This window comes from Halichoerus grypus, chromosome 3, assembly GCF_964656455.1.
Source record: "Halichoerus grypus chromosome 3, mHalGry1.hap1.1, whole genome shotgun sequence".
NCBI classification, from domain to species: Eukaryota; Metazoa; Chordata; class Mammalia; order Carnivora; family Phocidae; genus Halichoerus; species Halichoerus grypus.
In genome coordinates, this window is record NC_135714.1 from 1,469,439 (window position 1) to 1,488,088 (window position 18,650).

General features: G+C 62.4%; 1 protein-coding gene across 6 annotated transcripts in view; it reads right to left on the minus strand.

The window, feature by feature from the left end:
* Window positions 1-18,650, minus strand: part of ZFYVE28 (zinc finger FYVE-type containing 28) — a 119,131-nt gene that overhangs the window by 52,422 nt on the left and 48,059 nt on the right. For 5 of the 6 annotated variants that reach the window (XM_078068303.1, XM_078068302.1, XM_078068300.1 and 2 more), the window contains exon 2: window positions 5,318-5,458. In XM_078068303.1, the coding sequence (XP_077924429.1) occupies window positions 5,318-5,458 (141 nt within the window). Of the gene's footprint in view, window positions 1-4,016; window positions 4,155-5,317; window positions 5,459-18,650 lie in introns of those variants that run through there. The other variant, XM_078068301.1, reaches the window with a different exon arrangement.

Consider the following 18,650-nt stretch of genomic DNA (forward strand, 5'->3'; position numbering starts at 1 on the left):
GGCAGAAAATGAAAAGCCAAGCCACAGACTGGGAGAAAATAATGTAAATCATAATCAGATGAAGGCTGGTATCAGAATATACAAAGAACTCTCAAAAGTCAATATGAAAACAAAGAATTCAATTCAAAGAATTCAAGAGCTGTGAGGACCTCTCCCTGCCTTGGCAAGGAGCGCCAGCCTTCCTGGGCTCCCCCGGCCTCAATTCCTCCTAAGCACAGCTCTTGGGACGCCAAATGCAGACATGTAGTCACACCTGCCCGGACAGGAGACTGGGGTGCGCAGTCAGGGCATGCCAGGGACCCCTCTCTCCCCGAGAACCGACCTCTGCCACGGTGGGCACCAGCCCCTTCCAGTGAGGGGAGGTTTGAGGGTGTCCCTCGCCAGGTGTGGCCTTGTTCACATCACAGATCTGCAGCAAGGCGCCTCCGTGCCCACCGTGACTCCATTAACTAGCTACACTTGGGTACAAGGTCGAGGGGGCACATTTTGCCATTTAATATTCTTCACTGAAGCATCTAAAATTATACTCCCTTGATGGCAAAAGTTACAGTGTGGCTTAAGAACAGCTTGGTGATGATGCCGGAATCCAACCCAGAGCAAATTCAAGCCCATCTGCACCATGAAATCCAAATCCCACTGTATTAGTGCCTGGGGCCACCATAACAACACCGCACCTGGCGGCTCCAAGTTTATTCCTCACAGGCCTGGAGGCTGGGAGGCTGGGAGTCCGAGACCCAGGCGCCGTGGGCGGGTTCCGAGACCCAGGTTCGCATGGGCCTGTTCCGAGAAGCGGGTCTGGTTGGATGGGTTCCGAGACCCAGGCGCCGGAGGGCGGGTTTGAGACCCAGGAGCGGGTGGGTGGGTTCCGAGAAGCAGGTGCAGGTGGGCGGGTTCCGAGACCCAGGCGCGGGTGGGCGGGTTTGAGACCCAGGAGCGGGTGGGTGGGTTCCGAGACCCAGGTGCGCGTGGGCCTGTTCCGAGAAGCGGGTCTGGTTGGATGGGTTCCGAGACCCAGGCGCCGGAGGGCGGGTTTGAGACCCAGGAGCGGGTGGGCGGGTTTGAGACCCAGGAGCGGGTGGGTGGGTTCCGAGAAGCAGGTGCAGGTGGGCGGGTTCCGAGACCCAGGCGCGGGTGGGCGGGTTTGAGACCCAGGAGCGGGTGGGTGGGTTCCGAGACCCAGGTGCGCGTGGGCCTGTTCCGAGAAGCAGGTGCGGGTGGGCGGGTTCTGAGACCCAGGTGCGCGTGGGCCTGTTCCGAGAAGCAGGTGCGGGTGGGCGGGTTCCGAGACGCAGGTGCAGATGCCAGTGGCCGGGTTCCCACTGAGGCCTCCCTCTTGGGCTTGTATACGGTCCTCTCCCAGTGTTCTCACATGATTGTCCTTCTGCATTCTGTGACCTAATCTCCTCTTCATACAAGGACACTGGTCAGACTGGATCAGGACCCACCCTAATGACCTCATTTTACCTTAATTATGTCTTTAAAGACTGGGGGTTAGGACTTGAATGTATGAATGTGGGGCCGGGGGGAGACACAATTCAGCCCATCGCAAGAATCCAGGATTCATTTCGTCCTCCTGAGCTATGATTTCTAATCCTTTATGGCTTCTGAAGCCAGAAAAAACACAAACACGCAAATGTCCTCAGAAATCCACCTGCACACTCATGTATGCTCCAGCCCACAATTTTCACAAAGTAAAAGGTCATTTAGGTGAAAACGAAGGACTCTGACTCCTAAGATTAGAGCCAGCAAGGTGGGACCGCTATGCGGGTCCCTGGCCTTCTCTACCTCACAGGCTCCCAGCCCCTCGCTGCCTGCGCACCCCGCCCCCCCCATGTCACCCTCGGAGAGCCGGTTCCGGCTGCTCTTTACAAACCCAGCCCATGTGCTTCTCACAGCATCGCTCTTGTAAGAAAAGAAGGCTCCTGTTCTTGGAGCATCTACTCTGTACCTGGCATTGGCCTGGAGACTTTACCTAAGAGACCCCATTATGGGGCAGAAAAGTTTGAGATACTACACCCCAAGGGCAGGGCCTGTGACAGGCCTTCATTCAAGAGAAGTCCGCTGGCGGGATGAATACTGATGGGACTTCCCCTGTCCTGGGGCCCAGCAAGCCGCCACCCCCACCTGGAGCTGGCTGAGTGGGTAGCCTGGGACAAAAGTGGTCTGCAGCCAAGTGCTGGCTGCCCCTCACCTGCCCCCCATCTGCCCCTCATGTGCCCCCCACCTGCCCCTCACCTGCCCTTCTCCTCCCCAGTGAGCAGGCAGCTCATTCTGTGGGTCTCGTGGCCACCGCAGCCTGCAGCTCCCACCTGTACTCATAAGGGCCAACCAGCTGGACACCAACCATCTGTCAACTGCTAGCTGAGCAAGCAGATGGTCACAGAGCACTGGCTCCCGTTCTGGCTGGACTTGGGGTGCATGAGGCCCCCCAGACTCACTGGTGAGAGAAATCAGACTTCCCAGCAGGAACTAAGTGGTGAGGCCATTACCCAGAGGACCGTTGTGAAGACCCCCCCCCCCATGCCCTAAGGAAGACAAAGCTCCCAGACCAGAAGGACTGGGCTCCCTGAATGTAGCCCCACACTCGAGCCAGGGTGTTGACTCAGAACTGAATGGGACCCAGCCAGAGACCCACATGTGGATGCCTCCAGGGGCCCCTGGAGGGCTGAGCCAGGCCAGGCTGGTGCCACCAAGCATGCTCCACACAGACTCCCCAGGCTCAGCTGAGGGCTGTACTCGGGCTGATGGGGCCTCGAGATGCCCCAGACACCTAGACTAGACGACTCAGGGATATGTCACCGAGGCCAGGGTCAGAGACAATAGTGGGACAAGGACAGGTCCCACTGGCAGTGCCGAGCCACCAGCCCCAAAGCTGAAAAAGTCTTGATCTTGGCAGTGGTGGCCACGTCCTGCCCGGGACAGACTCACAGGTCTCAAGAACGTCAGGGGCCTGGGGCCCCTAAATCTGGCCTCCAGTGATCTGCCTAGGATGACAGTGCTCTAAAATCAAGGCCACCAAGTGGCCCTGCAGAGTGGGCTGCCATCAACCGACCTGTCAGAGCTCCACATCTTAACTGCAGGTCACCAGACTCCACGTTGCAACAGCAAGCCTGTCATCATGCACATGGGCCCGTGTACAAGCAGCCCCTCCGTGAATACAGGGACCCCAAATACCTGCCCCCTCCATACCCACCTCACTTCTGGGGCACTGCCCACCCTCCACACAGAGGAAGATCCTCTTCGAGGGACTGCTGTTGAATGAATGAATGAATGAATGCACAATCAAATGAACAACCCAGCATTGTGACAGTCAAATAGAACGTGAAACAGCAGTCAAAAGCAGAAAAGACAAACCGCCCTGTTTAAGACAAATGTTAGAAATGAAGACACTTTCCAATTTAAATGCCTGAGCTTTGTAGAAATTCACTAGGACCGGAGCCCTTACACAGCCCACGCCCGGTAAGTAGCCAGTTAAACAAATATGTTACTGTGATGAGTCTTTGTAAAGTTGTAGCGAGTACACAAAGGCGTCCCCAGCTAACTCCGCTTTCCTGGGTGGGCAGCAGAGCACGCGGCCGGGATCCGGGACTCGGCAGCGCGGATTCCTAACCGTGCTGTTCTGTGTACAGGAGCCCCGCCGCAGCCCCCCCGTGTGCTGAGAGGCCCGCGCAGCGCTGGCCCTGGGCAGGTGTCCGGTCCTGGCCATCAGGAGCCTTCCCGGCTCCCCGGCTGTGCCTCCCCCGGCCGCGCCAACGCTGTGGTCGGTGCCGACACCCCTTCCTCCCGGGGGTCTGCGGTTTGGGCCGAGCCAGGGAGAGGGGCCTGCGGGACCAGCGCCAGCGAGAGCCCTGCTCCGCGTCTCTAACGAGCTTCCCCAGCAGACAAGACCCCACACGTGTTGTCACAACGCGCCGCCGGGAACAGAGCGTGTCCCACCTGACTCCCCGGGAGAGGGTGCTGGAAGCTGGCACCTGCTTCCTCTGGACTTCGTCCCCCCCATCCCCCCCACCCCATACCTTTCCCTTCGCTGATTTTGCTTTGTCTGTGTTCACTGGGATAAATCTCAGCCGTGAGCACGACTATATGCTGCGTCCCGTGTGTCCTCCTAGCGAGTCATCGACCCTGGGGTGGTCTTGGGACCCTGACACAGGAGTCTTAAGAGAGGAGTGAGAAATTAAAGATGCTCGTGCAAGGTTCTTTTAGCTTTTTATGACTTGTTTCTTGATCCCCTTAAAGTGCCTTGCCCACGCCTAATTCCAGAGCAGTTTTACTTTCTGGTTTTACCCTATTGAGGCTCTACGAAGCACCCAGTTTAGCTGCCATCCCATTTGGTCAGTTTGTGTAAACTGCAATTATATCAGCCAGTGAGCTGGCCAGGTCACTGCAGGGGGCACAGAGCTACCGTGGGGGCAGGTGCAGGTGGGGGCCTAGGTGGGGGGCGCAGGCAGGGGTGCAGGTGGGGATGATGGAGGGAGACCTCCTAGCTGCAAGGTTGGTGTGTGGTGGGCACAAGGAAGGACATCTTCTGGTGGGAAAGGGAGAGCGCTGATGTCCTAGCAAGTCCAGAGACCCCTCTGACCCCTCCAGTCCCCTAGCAGAGGGGAGGGCCTCCTGGTCGTTCCAGGGCCAGCCAGGACCTGCTCCTCCCACCAAAATCCTCCTCTAACTCCCCTGATGCTTAAAACACACAGTGGGATGCTGGCTTCTGTGGCATCCCTCCCACTGCATCCTGCCCTCCCTGTGATCTGGGAAGCACACCCCAGTTCCCCTCCCAGGGCAGAGAGAATCCAGCAAGACTTGTGGGCAGAATGCACCAAAATGTTCTGAAACTCTGTGAAAGACCTTGACTGTCCCTTGACAAAACTGCATCACACCTCAGGCTCTCACATGGGTCGTTGGCTAAACTGGGAGGACATTCTAGCATCATTTCCAGAGCCCGCTCCGAATTGTGCAATAGCTAGAGAGCCTGAGCCGCTCCCCTCCACCCCTGCCCGGGAGCTCTGCGCATGGCTCCCCCAGCCAGGCCCCTTTCCTGTGCTAGCGGCTCCCTGGCTAAGACCCTGCGGGCTCCCGGTCATCCAGCCTCCCCCTACATCTGCTCTGCGACAGTGCCCTGTGCAAGCTGCACTTGTCGCCTGGCTCTCCTCCCCACCCCGGCCTGCTCCGGGCAGTCCCTCCTCCAGGCCCGGGGTGCAGCCAGACCAAGGGGCGCCCAGCACCGTGCCCAGGCCACACTGAGATGTGCTCACAGTGTGTGAGCAGGTGACAAAGCCTCAGGTCCCCCCACGACAGGCCCCTTGGCCCCACGCCCACTCACCTGACAGGAGCGAAACTGGCTGACGAGCAGTGTGCACCGCTGCGGGTCCTTCCGCCCGTCCAGACTGTCCAGCTCAGCAGCCACCTGGTTCAGCTCCTCGTCCGCATAGTAGAACTGGGCGAGCAGCTGTGGGTCCGACCTCTGCAGGGGAGAGAGGCCTGGGTGTGAATGGGAGCATCACCCCTCACGGAAGCCCCACGCGCCTCCTAACTGGACACCTGGCCTGACCCCCCCCCAAACTCCATCTGCATTCCAGCCCGTAGCGCCGTGCCCACTTCTCAGAAGGCCGCCCTGACGGCGGGGCCCCAGGGGACAGCACCGCTGTGGGGAAGCCAGATGTCCAGGCCCGACGCTCCCAGTGGTAGGAACTCACAGATGAGGGGCTCGTGGACAGTGGGTCGAGGCTGCATGGGGTTCATAGACTCGGCTCTGAATAATCAGTTTCTATTCATGGAATGAGACGACAGTGACAGCCAGCCAGTGAAGGAAGCGCACCAGACTAACAACACAATTTCCTCAAATGAAGCCTCATCAATGCTTGCCAACTCCTGCTCTACTCTCTAGAATCTTCTCAGGTCCTTAGCCCGCTTTCCATAACACCAGATAATGCCAGTGCTCTGTGGCAGGAAGCCCCTTCCTCAGGGGCTCACCACCCACCCACCCTCCGTGGAGCAAAACCCGGGTGCCCTGCTCCCATGACAGGATGACAGACTGTCCCGAACTCGCTCCCCATTCAGCTCCAGCCCCACCAGCCCCCTCCCCTCACACACCAGCCCTCTCCCCTCACACCCCAGCCCTCTCCCTCACACACCAGCCCCCTCCCTCACACCCCAGCCCCCTCCCCTCACACCCCAGCCCTCTCCCTCACTCACCAGCCCTCTCCCTCACACAGCAGCCCTCTCCCCTCACAAGCCAGCCCTCTCCCCTCACACACCACCCTTCTCCCCTCACACACCAGCCCCCTCCCTCACACACCAGCCCTCTCCCCTCACACACCAGCCTTCTCCTCTCACACACCAGCCCTCTCCCCTCACACGCCAGCCCTCTCCCCTCACACACCAGCCCCCTCCCCTCACACCCCAGCCCTCTCCCTCACACACCAGCCCCCTCCCCTCACACCCCAGCCCTCTCCCTCACACAGCAGCCCTCTCCCCTCACAAGCCAGCCCTCTCCCCTCACACGCCACCCTTCTCCCCTCACACACCAGCCCTCTCCCCTCACACGCCAGCCCTCTCCCCTCACACACCAGCCCCCTCCCTCACACACCAGCCCTCTCCCTCACACACCAGCCCTCTCTCTCACACGCCAGCCCTCTCTCTCACACGCCAGCCCTCTCGCTCACAAACCAGCCCTCTCCCCTCACACACCAGCCCTCTCCCCTCACACACCAGCCCTCTCTCTCACACGCCAGCCCTCTCGCTCACAAACCAGCCCTCTCCCCTCACACACCAGCCCTCTCCCCTCACACCCCAGCCTTCTCCCCTCACACACCAGCCGTCTCCCCTCACACACCAGCCCACTCCCTCACACACCAGCCCTCTCCCCTCACACGCCAGCCCTCTCCCCTCACACACCAGCCCCCTCCCCTCACACCCCAGCCCTCTCCCTCACACAGCAGCCCTCTCCCCTCACAAGCCAGCCCTCTCCCCTCACACACCACCCTTCTCCCATCACACACCAGCCCTCTCCCCTCACACGCCAGCCGTCTCCCCTCACACCCCAGCCCTTTCCCTCACACAGCAGCCCTCTCCCCTCACAAGCCAGCCCTCTCCCCTCACACACCACCCTTCTCCCCTCACACACCACCCTTCTCCCCTCACACACCAGCCCTCTCCCCTCACACGCCAGCCCTCTCCCCTCACACACCAGCCCCCTCCCTCACACACCAGCCCTCTCCCTCACACACCAGCCCTCTCCCTCACACGCCAGCCGTCTCCCTCACACACCAGCCCCCTCCCCTCACACACCAGCCCTCTCCCTCACACACCAGCCCTCTCTCTCACACGCCAGCCCTCTCGCTCACAAACCAGCCCTCTCCCCTCACACACCAGCCCTCTCCCTCACACACCAGCCCCCTCCCCTCACACGCCAGCCCTCTCTCTCTCACACCAGCCCTCTCCCTCACACACAAGCCCTCTCCCTCACACACCAGCCCTCTCCCTCACACGCCAGCCGTCTCCCTCACACACCAGCCCCCTCCCCTCACACACCAGCCCTCTCCCTCACACACCAGCCGTCTCCCTCACACACCAGCCCCCTCCCCTCACACACCAGCCCTCTCCCTCACACACCAGCCCTCTCTCTCACACGCCAGCCCTCTCGCTCACAAACCAGCCCTCTCCCCTCACACACCAGCCCTCTCCCTCACACACCAGCCCCATCCCCTCACACGCCAGCCCTCTCTCTCTCACACCAGCCCTCTCCCTCACACCCCAGCCCTCTCCCTCACACAGCAGCCCTCTCCCCTCACAAGCCAGCCCTCTCCCCTCACACACCACCCTTCTCCCATCACACACCAGCCCTCTCCCCTCACACGCCAGCCGTCTCCCCTCACACCCCAGCCCTCTCCCTCACAAGCCAGCCCTCTCCCCTCACACACCACCCTTCTCCCATCACACATCAGCCCTCTCCCCTCACACGCCAGCCCTCTCTCTCTCACACCAGCCCTCTCCCTCACACCCCAGCCCTCTCCCCTCACACACCACCCTTCTCCCATCACACACCAGCCCTCTCCCCTCACACGCCAGCCGTCTCCCCTCACACCCCAGCCCTCTCCCTCACACAGCAGCCCTCTCCCCTCACAAGCCAGCCCTCTCCCCTCACACACCACCCTTCTCCCATCACACACCAGCCCTCTCCCCTCACACGCCAGCCCTCTCTCTCTCACACCAGCCCTCTCCCTCACACACCAGCCCTCTCCCTCACACACCAGCCGTCTCCCCTCACACCCCAGCCGTCTCCCCTCACACGCCAGCCCCCTCCCTCACACACCAGCCCCCTCCCTCACACACCAGCCCTCTCCCCTCACACGCCAGCCTTCTCCCCTCACACACCAGCCCCCTCCCTCACACACCAGCCGTCTCCCTCACACACCAGCCCCCTCCCCTCACACACCAGCCCTCTCTCTCACACGCCAGCCCTCTCGCTCACACACCAGCCCTCTCCCCTCACACACCAGCCCTCTCCCTCACACACCAGCCCCCTCCCCTCACACGCCAGCCCTCTCTCTCTCACACCAGCCCTCTCCCTCACACACCAGCCGTCTCCCCTCACACCCCAGCCGTCTCCCCTCACACGCCAGCCCTCTCCCTCACACACCAGCCCCCTCCCTCACACACCAGCCCTCTCCCCTCACACGCCAGCCTTCTCCCCTCACACACCAGCCCCCTCCCTCACACACCAGCCCTCTCCCTCACACACCAGCCCTCTCACACGCCAGCCGTCTCCCTCACACACCAGCCCCCTCCCCTCACACACCAGCCCTCTCTCTCACACGCCAGCCCTCTCGCTCACACACCAGCCCTCTCCCCTAACACACCAGCCCTCTCCCTCACACACCAGCCCCCTCCCCTCACACGCCAGCCCTCTCTCTCTCACACCAGCCCTCTCCCTCACACACCAGCCCTCTCCCTCACACACCAGCCGTCTCCCCTCACACCCCAGCCGTCTCCCCTCACGCAAGCCCTCTCCCTCACACACCAGCCCTCTCCCTCACACACCAGCCCTCTCCCCTCACACACCAGCCCTCTCCCTCACACACCAGCCCTCACTCTCACACACCAGCCCTCTCCCCTCACAAGCCCGCCCTCACTCTCACACACCAGCCCTCTCCCCTCACACGCCAGCCCTCTCCCCTCACACCCCAGCCTTCTCCCCTCACACCCCAGCCCCCTCCGCTCACACCCCAGCCCTCTCCCTCACATACAAACCTTCTCCCCTCACACACCAGCCCTCTCCCTCACACACCAGCCCTCTCCCCTCACACGCCAGCCGTCTCCCTCACACACCAGCCCCCTCCCCTAACACACCAGCCCTCTCCCTCACAAACCAGCCCTCTCTCTCACACACCAGCTCTCTCCCTCACACACCAGCCCCCTCCCCTCACACACCAGCCCCCTCCCCTCACACACCAGCCCTCTCCCTCACACACCAGCCCTCTCCCCTCACACACCAGCCCTCTCCCCTCACACACCAGCCCTCTCCCCTCACACGCCAGCCCTCTCCCTACACACCAGCCCTCTCCCCTCACACATGAGCCGTCTCCCCTCACACACCAGCCCTCTCCCCTCACACACCAGCCCTCTCCCCTCACACGCCAGCCCTCTCCCTCACACCCCAGCCCCTTCCCTCACACGCCAGCCGTCTCCCCTCACTCACCAGCCCTCTCCTTCACACACCAGCCCCCTCCCCTCACACCCCAGCCCTCTCCCTCACTCACCAGCCCTCTCCCTCACACACCAGCCCCCTCCCCTCACACCCCAGCCCTCTCCCTCACTCACCAGCCCTCTCCCTCACACAGCAGCCCTCTCCCCTCACAAGCCAGCCCTCTCCCCTCACACACCAGCCCTCTCCCCTCACACACCAGCCCTCTCCCCTCACACACCAGCCTTCTCCTCCCACACACCAGCCCTCTCCCTCACACATCAGCCCTCTCCCCTCACAAGCCAGCCCTCTCCCCTCACACACCAGCCCCGCCCCTCACACCCCAGCCATTTCCCTCACAGGCCAGCCCTCTCCCTCACACACCAGCCCTCTCCCTCACACCCCAGCCTCTCCCTCACACAGCAGCCCTGTCCCCTCACAAGCCAGCCCATTCCCCTCACACACCACCCTTCTCCCCTCACACCCCAGCCCTCTCCCCTCACACGCCAGCCCTCTCCCCTCACACACCACCCTTCTCCCCTCACACACCAGCCCCCTCCCTCACACACCAGCCCTCTCCCCTCACACACCAGCCTTCTCCTCTCACACACCAGCCCTCTCCCCTCACACGCCAGCCCTCTCCCCTCACACACCAGCCCCCTCCCCTCACACCCCAGCCCTCTCCCTCACACACCAGCCCCCTCCCCTCACACCCCAGCCCTCTCCCTCACACAGCAGCCCTCTCCCCTCACAAGCCAGCCCTCTCCCCTCACACGCCACCCTTCTCCCCTCACACACCAGCCCTCTCCCCTCACACACCAGCCTTCTCCTCCCACACACCAGCCCTCTCCCTCACACATCAGCCCTCTCCCCTCACAAGCCAGCCCTCTCCCCTCACACACCAGCCCCCTCCCCTCACACCCCAGCCATTTCCCTCACAGGCCAGCCCTCTCCCTCACACACCAGCCCTCTCCCTCACACCCCAGCCTCTCCCTCACACAGCAGCCCTGTCCCCTCACAAGCCAGCCCTCTCCCCTCACACACCACCCTTCTCCCCTCACACCCCAGCCCTCTCCCCTCACAGGCCAGCCTTCTCCCCTCACACACCAGCCCCCTCCTTCACACACCAGCCCTCTCCTCACACGCCAGCCGTCTCCCTCACACACCAGCCCCCTCCCCTCACACAAAGCCCTCTCCCTCACACACCAGCCCTCTCTCTCACACGCCAGCCCTCTCGCTCACACACCAGCCCTCTCCCCTCACACACCAGCCCTCTCCCTCACACACCAGCCCCCTCCCCTCACACGCCAGCCCTCTCTCTCTCATACGAGCACTCTCCCTCACACACCAGCCGTCTCCCCTCACACCCCAGCCGTCTCCCCTCACACGCCAGCCCTCTCCCTCACACACCAGCCCCCTCCCTCACACACCAGCCCTCTCCCCTCACACGCCAGCCTTCTCCCCTCACACACCAGTCCCCTCCCCTCACACACCAGCCCCCTCCCCTCACACGCCAGACCTCTCCCCTCACACACCACCCTTCTCCCCTCACACACCACCCTTCTCCCCTCACACACCAGCCCCCTCCCCTCAAAAGCCAGCCCTCTCCCCTCACACACCACCCTTCTCCCCTCACACACCACCCTTCTCCCCTCACACACCACCCTTCTCCCCTCACACGCCAGCCCTCTCCCCTCACACGCCAGCCCTCTCCCCTCACACGCCAGCCCCCTCCCTCACACACCAGCCCTCTCCCTCACACACCAGCCCTCTCCCTCACACGCCAGCCGTCTCCCTCACACGCCAGCCCCCTCCCCTCACACACCAGCCCTCTCCCTCACACACCAGCCCTCTCTCTCACACGCCAGCCCTCTCGCTCACAAACCAGCCCTCTCCCCTCACACACCAGCCCTCTCCCTCACACACCAGCCCCCTCCCCTCACACGCCAGCCCCCTCCCCTCACACGCCAGCCCTCTCTCTCTCACACCAGCCCTCTCCCTCACACACCAGCCCTCTCCCTCACACACCAGCCGTCTCCCCTCACACCCCAGCCGTCTCCCCTCACACGCCAGCCCTCTCCCTCACACACCAGCCCCCTCCCTCACACACCAGCCCTCTCCCCTCACACGCCAGCCTTCTCCCCTCACACACCAGCCCCCTCCCTCACACACCAGCCGTCTCCCTCACACACCAGCCCCCTCCCTCACACGCCAACCGTCTCCCTCACACACCAGCCCCCTCCCCTCACACACCAGCCCTCTCTCTCACACGCCAGCCCTCTCGCTCACACACCAGCCCTCTCCCCTCACACACCAGCCCTCTCCCTCACACACCAGCCCCCTCCCCTCAAACGCCAGCCCTCTCTCTCTCACACCAGCCCTCTCCCTCACACATCAGCCCTCTCCCTCACACACCAGCCGTCTCCCCTCACACCCCAGCCGTCTCCCCTCACACGCCAGCCCTCTCCCTCACACACCAGCCCCCTCCCTCACACACCAGCCCTCTCCCCTCACACGCCAGCCTTCTCCCCTCACACACCAGCCCCCTCCCTCACACACCAGCCCTCTCCCTCACACACCAGCCCTCTCACACGCCAGCCGTCTCCCTCACACACCAGCCCCCTCCCCTCACACACCAGCCCTCTCCCTCACACACCAGCCCTCTCTCTCACACGCCAGCCCTCTCGCTCACACACCAGCCCTCTCCCTCACACACCAGCCGTCTCCCCTCACACCCCAGCCGTCTCCCCTCACGCGAGCCCTCTCCCTCACACACCAGCCCTCTCCCTCACACAGCAGCCCTCTCCCCTCACACACCAGCCCTCTCCCTCACACATCAGCCCTCACCCTCACACACCAGCCCTCTCCCCTCACACACCAGCCCTCTCCCCTCACACCCCAGCCTTCTCTCCTCACACCCCAGCCCCCTCCACTCACACCCCAGCCCTCTCCCTCACATACAAACCTTCTCCCCTCACACACCAGCCCTCTCCCCTCACACGCCAGCCCTCTCCCCTCACACGCCAGCCGTCTCCCTCACACACCAGCCCCCTCCCCTCACACACCAGCCCTCTCCCTCACACACCAGCCCTCTCTCTCACACACCAGCCCTCTCCCTCACACACCAGCCCCCTCCCCTCACACACCAGCCCCCTCCCCTCACACACCAGCCCCCTCCCCTCGCACACCAGCTCTCTCCCCTCACACACCAGCCCTCTCCCTTCACACACCACCCCTCTCCCTCACACACCAGCCGTCTCCCCTCACACACCAGCCCTCTCCCCTCACACGCCAGCCCTCTCCCTACACACCAGCCCTCTCCCCTCACACATGAGCCGTCTCCCCTCACACGCCAGCCGTCTCCCCTCACTCACCAGCCCTCTCCTTCACACACCAGCCCCCTCCCCTCACACTCCAGCCCTCTCCCTCACTCACCAGCCCTCTCCCTCACACAGCAGCCCTCTCCCCTCACAAGCCAGCCCTCTCCCCTCACACACCAGCCCTCTCCCCTCACACACCAGCCTTCTCCTCCCACACACCAGCCCTCTCCCTCACACATCAGCCCTCTCCCCTCACAAGCCAGCCCTCTCCCTCACACGCCAGCCCTCTCCCTCACACACCAGCCCTCTCCCTCACACACCAGCCGTCTCCCCTCACACCCCAGCCCTCTCCCTCACACGCCAGCCGTCTCCCCTCACACGCCAGCCCTCTCCCCTCACACGCCACCAATCTCCCCTCACACGCCAGCTTTCTCCTCTCACACAACAGCCCCCTCCCCTCATACAACAGCCCCCTCCCCTCACACACCAGCCCTCTCCCTCACACACCAGCCCCCTCCCTCAGACACCAGCCCCCTCCCTCACACGCCAGCCGTCTCCCCTCACACCCCAGCCCTCTCCGTCACACGCCAGCCCTCTCCCTCACATGCCAGCCCTCTCCCTCACACCCCAGCCCTCTCCCCTCACACCCCAGCCCCCTCCCTCACACCCCAGCCCCTTCCCTCACACGCCAGCCGTCTCCCCTCACACCTCAGCCCCCTCCCTCACACGCCAACCCCTTCCCTCACACGCCAGCCGTCTCCCCTCACACCCCAGCCCTCTCCCTCACACGCCAGCCCTCTCCCTCACACGCCAGCCCTCTCCCTCACACCCCAGCCCTCTCCCCTCACACCCCAGCCCCCTCCCTCACACCCCAGCCCCTTCCCTCACACGCCAGCCGTCTCCCCTCACACCCAGCCCTCTCCCTCACACGCCAGCCCTCTCCCTCACACGCCAGCCCTCTCCCCTCACACCCCAGCCCTCTCCCCTCACACCCCAGCCCCCTCCCTCACACCCCAGCCCCTTCCCTCACACGCCAGCCGTCTCCCCTCACACGCCAGCCCTCTCCCCTCACACGCCAGCCCTCTCCCCTCACACGCCAGCCCTCTCCCCTCACACGCCAGCCCCCTCCCCTCACACATCAGCCCCCTCCCCTGCCACACCAGCCGTCTCCCCTCACACGCCAGCCCTCTCCCCTCACACGCCAGCCTTCTCCCCTCACACGCCAGCCTTCTCCCCTCACACATCAGCCCCCTCCCCTCACACATCAGCCCCCTCCCCTGACACACCAGCCCTCTCCCTCACACACAGGCCCTCTCCCCTCACACACCAGCTGTCTCCCCTCACACGCCAGCCACTTCCCTCACACGCCAGCCCTCTCCCCTCACACGCCAGCCCTCTCCCTCAGACATCAGCCCCGTCCCCTCACACATCAGCCCCGTCCCCTCACACACCAGCCCTCTCCCCTCACACACCAGCCCTCTCCCCTCACACCCCAGCCCTCTCCCCTCACACACCAGCCCTCTCCGTCACTCGCCAGTCCTCTCCCCTCACACGCCAGCCTTCTCCTCTCACACGCCAGCCCCCTCCCCTCACACCCCAGCCTTCTCCCTCACACACCAGCCCTCTCTCTCACACACCAGCTCTCTCCCCTCACACACCAGCCCCCTCCCCTCACACGCCAGCCTTCTCCTCTCACACACCAGCCCCCTCCCCTCACACCCCAGCCTTCTCCCTCACACACCAGCCCTCTCCCTCACACACCAGCCCCCTCCCTCACACGCCAGCCCTCTCCCCTCACACACCAGCCCTCTCCCCTCACACGCCAGCCGTCTCCCCTCACACGCCAGCCCCCTCCCCCTCACACGTCAGCCCCCTCCCCTCACACGCCAGCCCTCTCCCCTCACACGCCAGCCCCCTCCCCTCACACGCCAGGCCCCTCCCCTCACACGCCAGCCCCCTCCTCTCACACGCCAGCCTTCTCCCCTCACACCCCAGCCCCCTCCCCTCACACGCCAGACTGCTCCCCTCACACACCAGCCCTCTCCCCTCACACGCCAGCCCTCTCCCCTCAAACACCAGCCCTCTCCCCTCAAACGCCAGCCCTCTCCCTCACACACCAGCCCTCTCCCTCACACACCAGCCCTCTCCCCTCACACACCAGCCCTCTCCCCTCACATCCCAGCCCCTTCCCTCACATGCCAGCCGTCTCTCCTCACACGCCAGCCTTCTCGCCTCACACATCAGCCCCCTCCCCTCACACACCAGCCCCCTCCCCTCACATGCCAGCCCCCTCCCCTCACACGCCAGCCCTCTCCCCTCACACACCAGCTTTCTCGCCTCACACATCAGCCCCCTCCCCTCACACACCAGCCCCCTCCCCTCACACGCCAGCCCCCTCCCCTCATACACCAGCCCCCTCCCCTCACACGCCAGCCCCCTCCCCTCACACACCAGCCCCCTCCCCTCATACACCAGACTGCTTCAGCTCCCTCTGCCCACAGGCAGGCATGGCTTGTTCCCTTTGATCTGAGTTTCCAGGATTAGGAGAAACCCACAGTAAAAGTGTTAGAGCCCTTGAAGGTATTTTTATAAGTGGTGTTTTTCATGATCACACAGAGAAAAACAAAGGAGGAGAGATGCCAAGTCACACAGGCTTTAAGATTTTCTGGAAAATCACATACACATAGAGGGCACAGTTGACCCAGGATTTAGGACAGAGATGTGTTTATAACCTAATTTCATTAAATGTAGGATAACTTATTTTCATAATTTTTTGGTTGCCCTTTTTTCCCACTGAAGGTGTTCCCCTTCACCCTGGCATTCTGCCCCCTCCCACGTGTGTGGCGCCTCCAGGGGGCTTTTCTCAGCTCAGGGGTCTGGGTCCTTCAGTGCCTGACTCCGTCAGCTCTGGATGCTGGCCCAGGGAGGAGCCCCCAGATATGGCAGAGAGACCCATGGACGGGAGTGCCCAGCTGCGGTGACTGGCCCAGGAGGCGGGCATGCGACCCAGGCAGGGCCAGGGAGGCCGTTCCCGGGACTTCTTCAGGAGAGTCTCGGAGAGAAGAGCCTGTTCTTTCAGCCGCTCACCCAGCACTCAGCCAGGCATGCAGGAGTCAGGGCAGGCCTGGGGTGAAACAGACCCAGACCCCCCTGCCCCACAACTGGTATCCCAGCATCTCATGCCCTCTCTGGTACCGGGAGCCAATGCATCCCCTCGGTGGGCTCAGCTGACTTTGCCCTGGTTCCCGTCACACCTAGGAGGGTAACCAGTGTCGTCTCTGTGATGAACCAGGGACAGAATTGGGGTAGGGGGCTGGGCAACACTTTTTGCCTCTTTCCTGTTCCACTGAGTGGGTGGTGTGGAAAGTGATGCTCAAAAGGCATCTCCCGGCCCTTCCCCCAAGGGCATGGAGTCCCAGGGAGGGGCAACGGTGCTGGCGGGCAGGCAGGGGGTGGGGGTGGCCTCAGGGCCATTGACTGGAGGACTTTGACCTTCAGATGAGGCCCTGAGGCTTTGCTCTTTGCTTCTCAGAGGCAGCCCCAGTATTATGCTGAGTGAAATAAGTCAGTCAGAGAAAAACAAATGCCATATGATCTCTCTCATATGTGGAATTGAAGAAACAAAACAGGATCATAGGGGAAGGGAGGGAAAAGTAAAGTAAAAAGAAATCAGAGAGGGAGACAAAGCATAAGAGACTCTTTAAATCTAGGAAACAACCTGAGGGTTGCTGGAGGGGAGGGGGTGGGGGATGGGGTAACTGGGGGACGGGCATGAAGGAGGGCACGTGATGTGATGAGCCCTGGGTGTTTTATGCAACTGATGAATCACTAAATTCTACCCCCGAAACTTAAAAAAAAAAAAAAAAGCGGCAGCCCCAGAATGGCGACCCGGCTCTCCTGGAGGCTGCCAGCTTCCCTTCCGGCAGCCCTGGGTACCACGAGCCTTGTCCCAGTGAAGGAGGGGAGTGCCTCAAATAGCACCTTGTTACCAGGTACATAGGGGCCATCCCTTCTCGGAGAGGGGCTGAGGCTGGACTCTGCTGGCGGTGAGCCTGGGCACCTGACACCCTGCTCGGGAGCTGACCCCAGTCGCCGCAGCCCACTGGCTTCCCTCTGGCCTTACACCCCCCAGCTCCGCTCACAGCAGTGGGGGTGGGAGGGCGGGGAGAGCAGGGGCACAGTGGGGACACCTCGCTGTGACCCAGAGCCATCCACGGAGCTGGCCTGGAGCCCCCCTGGTCAACGCGCACCAGAGCCGAGGATGCAGAGCCCTCCCTGCACCGGCTCCTGCAGCGTCCACCGCTGCTTGCCGACAAGACACCAGCTGGCCCAGCAAACAGGCCGGGACTGAATTTAGGGCACTGGATAAGGACACCTCCAGGAAGCTAAGTCTCTGCTCTGAGAAAGAGGGCACGATGCAGGGGGCCATGCCCAAAACTGTCTGGAAAATAACTCAGAATCAGCATTTGCCCTGGCGGTAAAAACCTCACCACATATAAGCAGACCTCAAACCCAGATATTCACACCGATCGCCCAGGCGAGCCCGGCCCCCTCTGCTCTGGGCTGGCAAGTTCTGGCCAGTGGTAGCAGCAACCGAAGGTCCAGGAATGCCTGATGGTGGCTGTGGGGCCAGCTGGCAGGAGGACAAAGCTCTGCCCTTCACACACTCCCATCGACCTGGCCATCCTCCTCCCTGCATCCAGGAGGGGACTGAGCCTCCAGAGGGTCTCCTGCATGGCCCCCAGCTCGTGCCTGCACACACACGTGCACACACGCACACCTTGCTCTACGTTCTGGAGAGAGTGACAAACAAGTACCACGTGCGGAGATGTGGAACCGCGAGGCACGTGTGTCCGTGCGTGCGTGCGTGTGGAAAGGCACAAGAAACGCAAACAGGAGCACCCAGTGCTGAGTGTACCCCCAGAGCTGCGCGGGCTCTAAACCTCCTCACGACCACGCTTTCCCAGCCCGGGGCACCTGGCAGGTGTGGCAGAATCTGCTGCCTGGGGATTGGATTTCAGTGAATTACAGACCTTAAAACCAGACCTACAGAGGTGTTGCCCCCCAGCTAAAAGAGAACTGTAAACACACACACACACGTGCAACAGAATAAGAAAATTCAGAAAAACTGCTTACAGTTAGTGATCATCTTTCTATTACTGAAACTCAAAAGGTCTGTGCTATTTTAAAATTTCAGCCGTACCCTGAGCTCGCGCTCCAGCGCCCTGAGGACTGGTATTGCCCACAGAAGAGTCACAAGTCCGCTGTGTGCCCCGTGTCATTTGGACACGCCTGGAGCCCCCAGGTGCTGCCTGGGACAAAACTCCAGGCGGGGGTCCCAGGAAATGAATTAACACAACTTACAAAATTCCCTTATGCGCTGATTAACAGAATCCAAAGGAGAAATGACGGGGCCCCATTTCCCTGTCTGGGTCTGCAGAGTCTGGAGCAACAATGGTCGGCTCGGGATGCCCATGGTGGACACCCGCCTCGGCCCTCAGGGCAGGAGCACCCTCAAGTCAGCTCGGAGGGGGGGCCCAGGGATGGAAGAGGGAGCGTTTGGGGACGTGACAAGTTGTCTTTCTCTTTGATTTGAATCGGCCAGCCTTATCCTATAATACTTTAAAATTCAATTGTAAATTAAGCTTTTA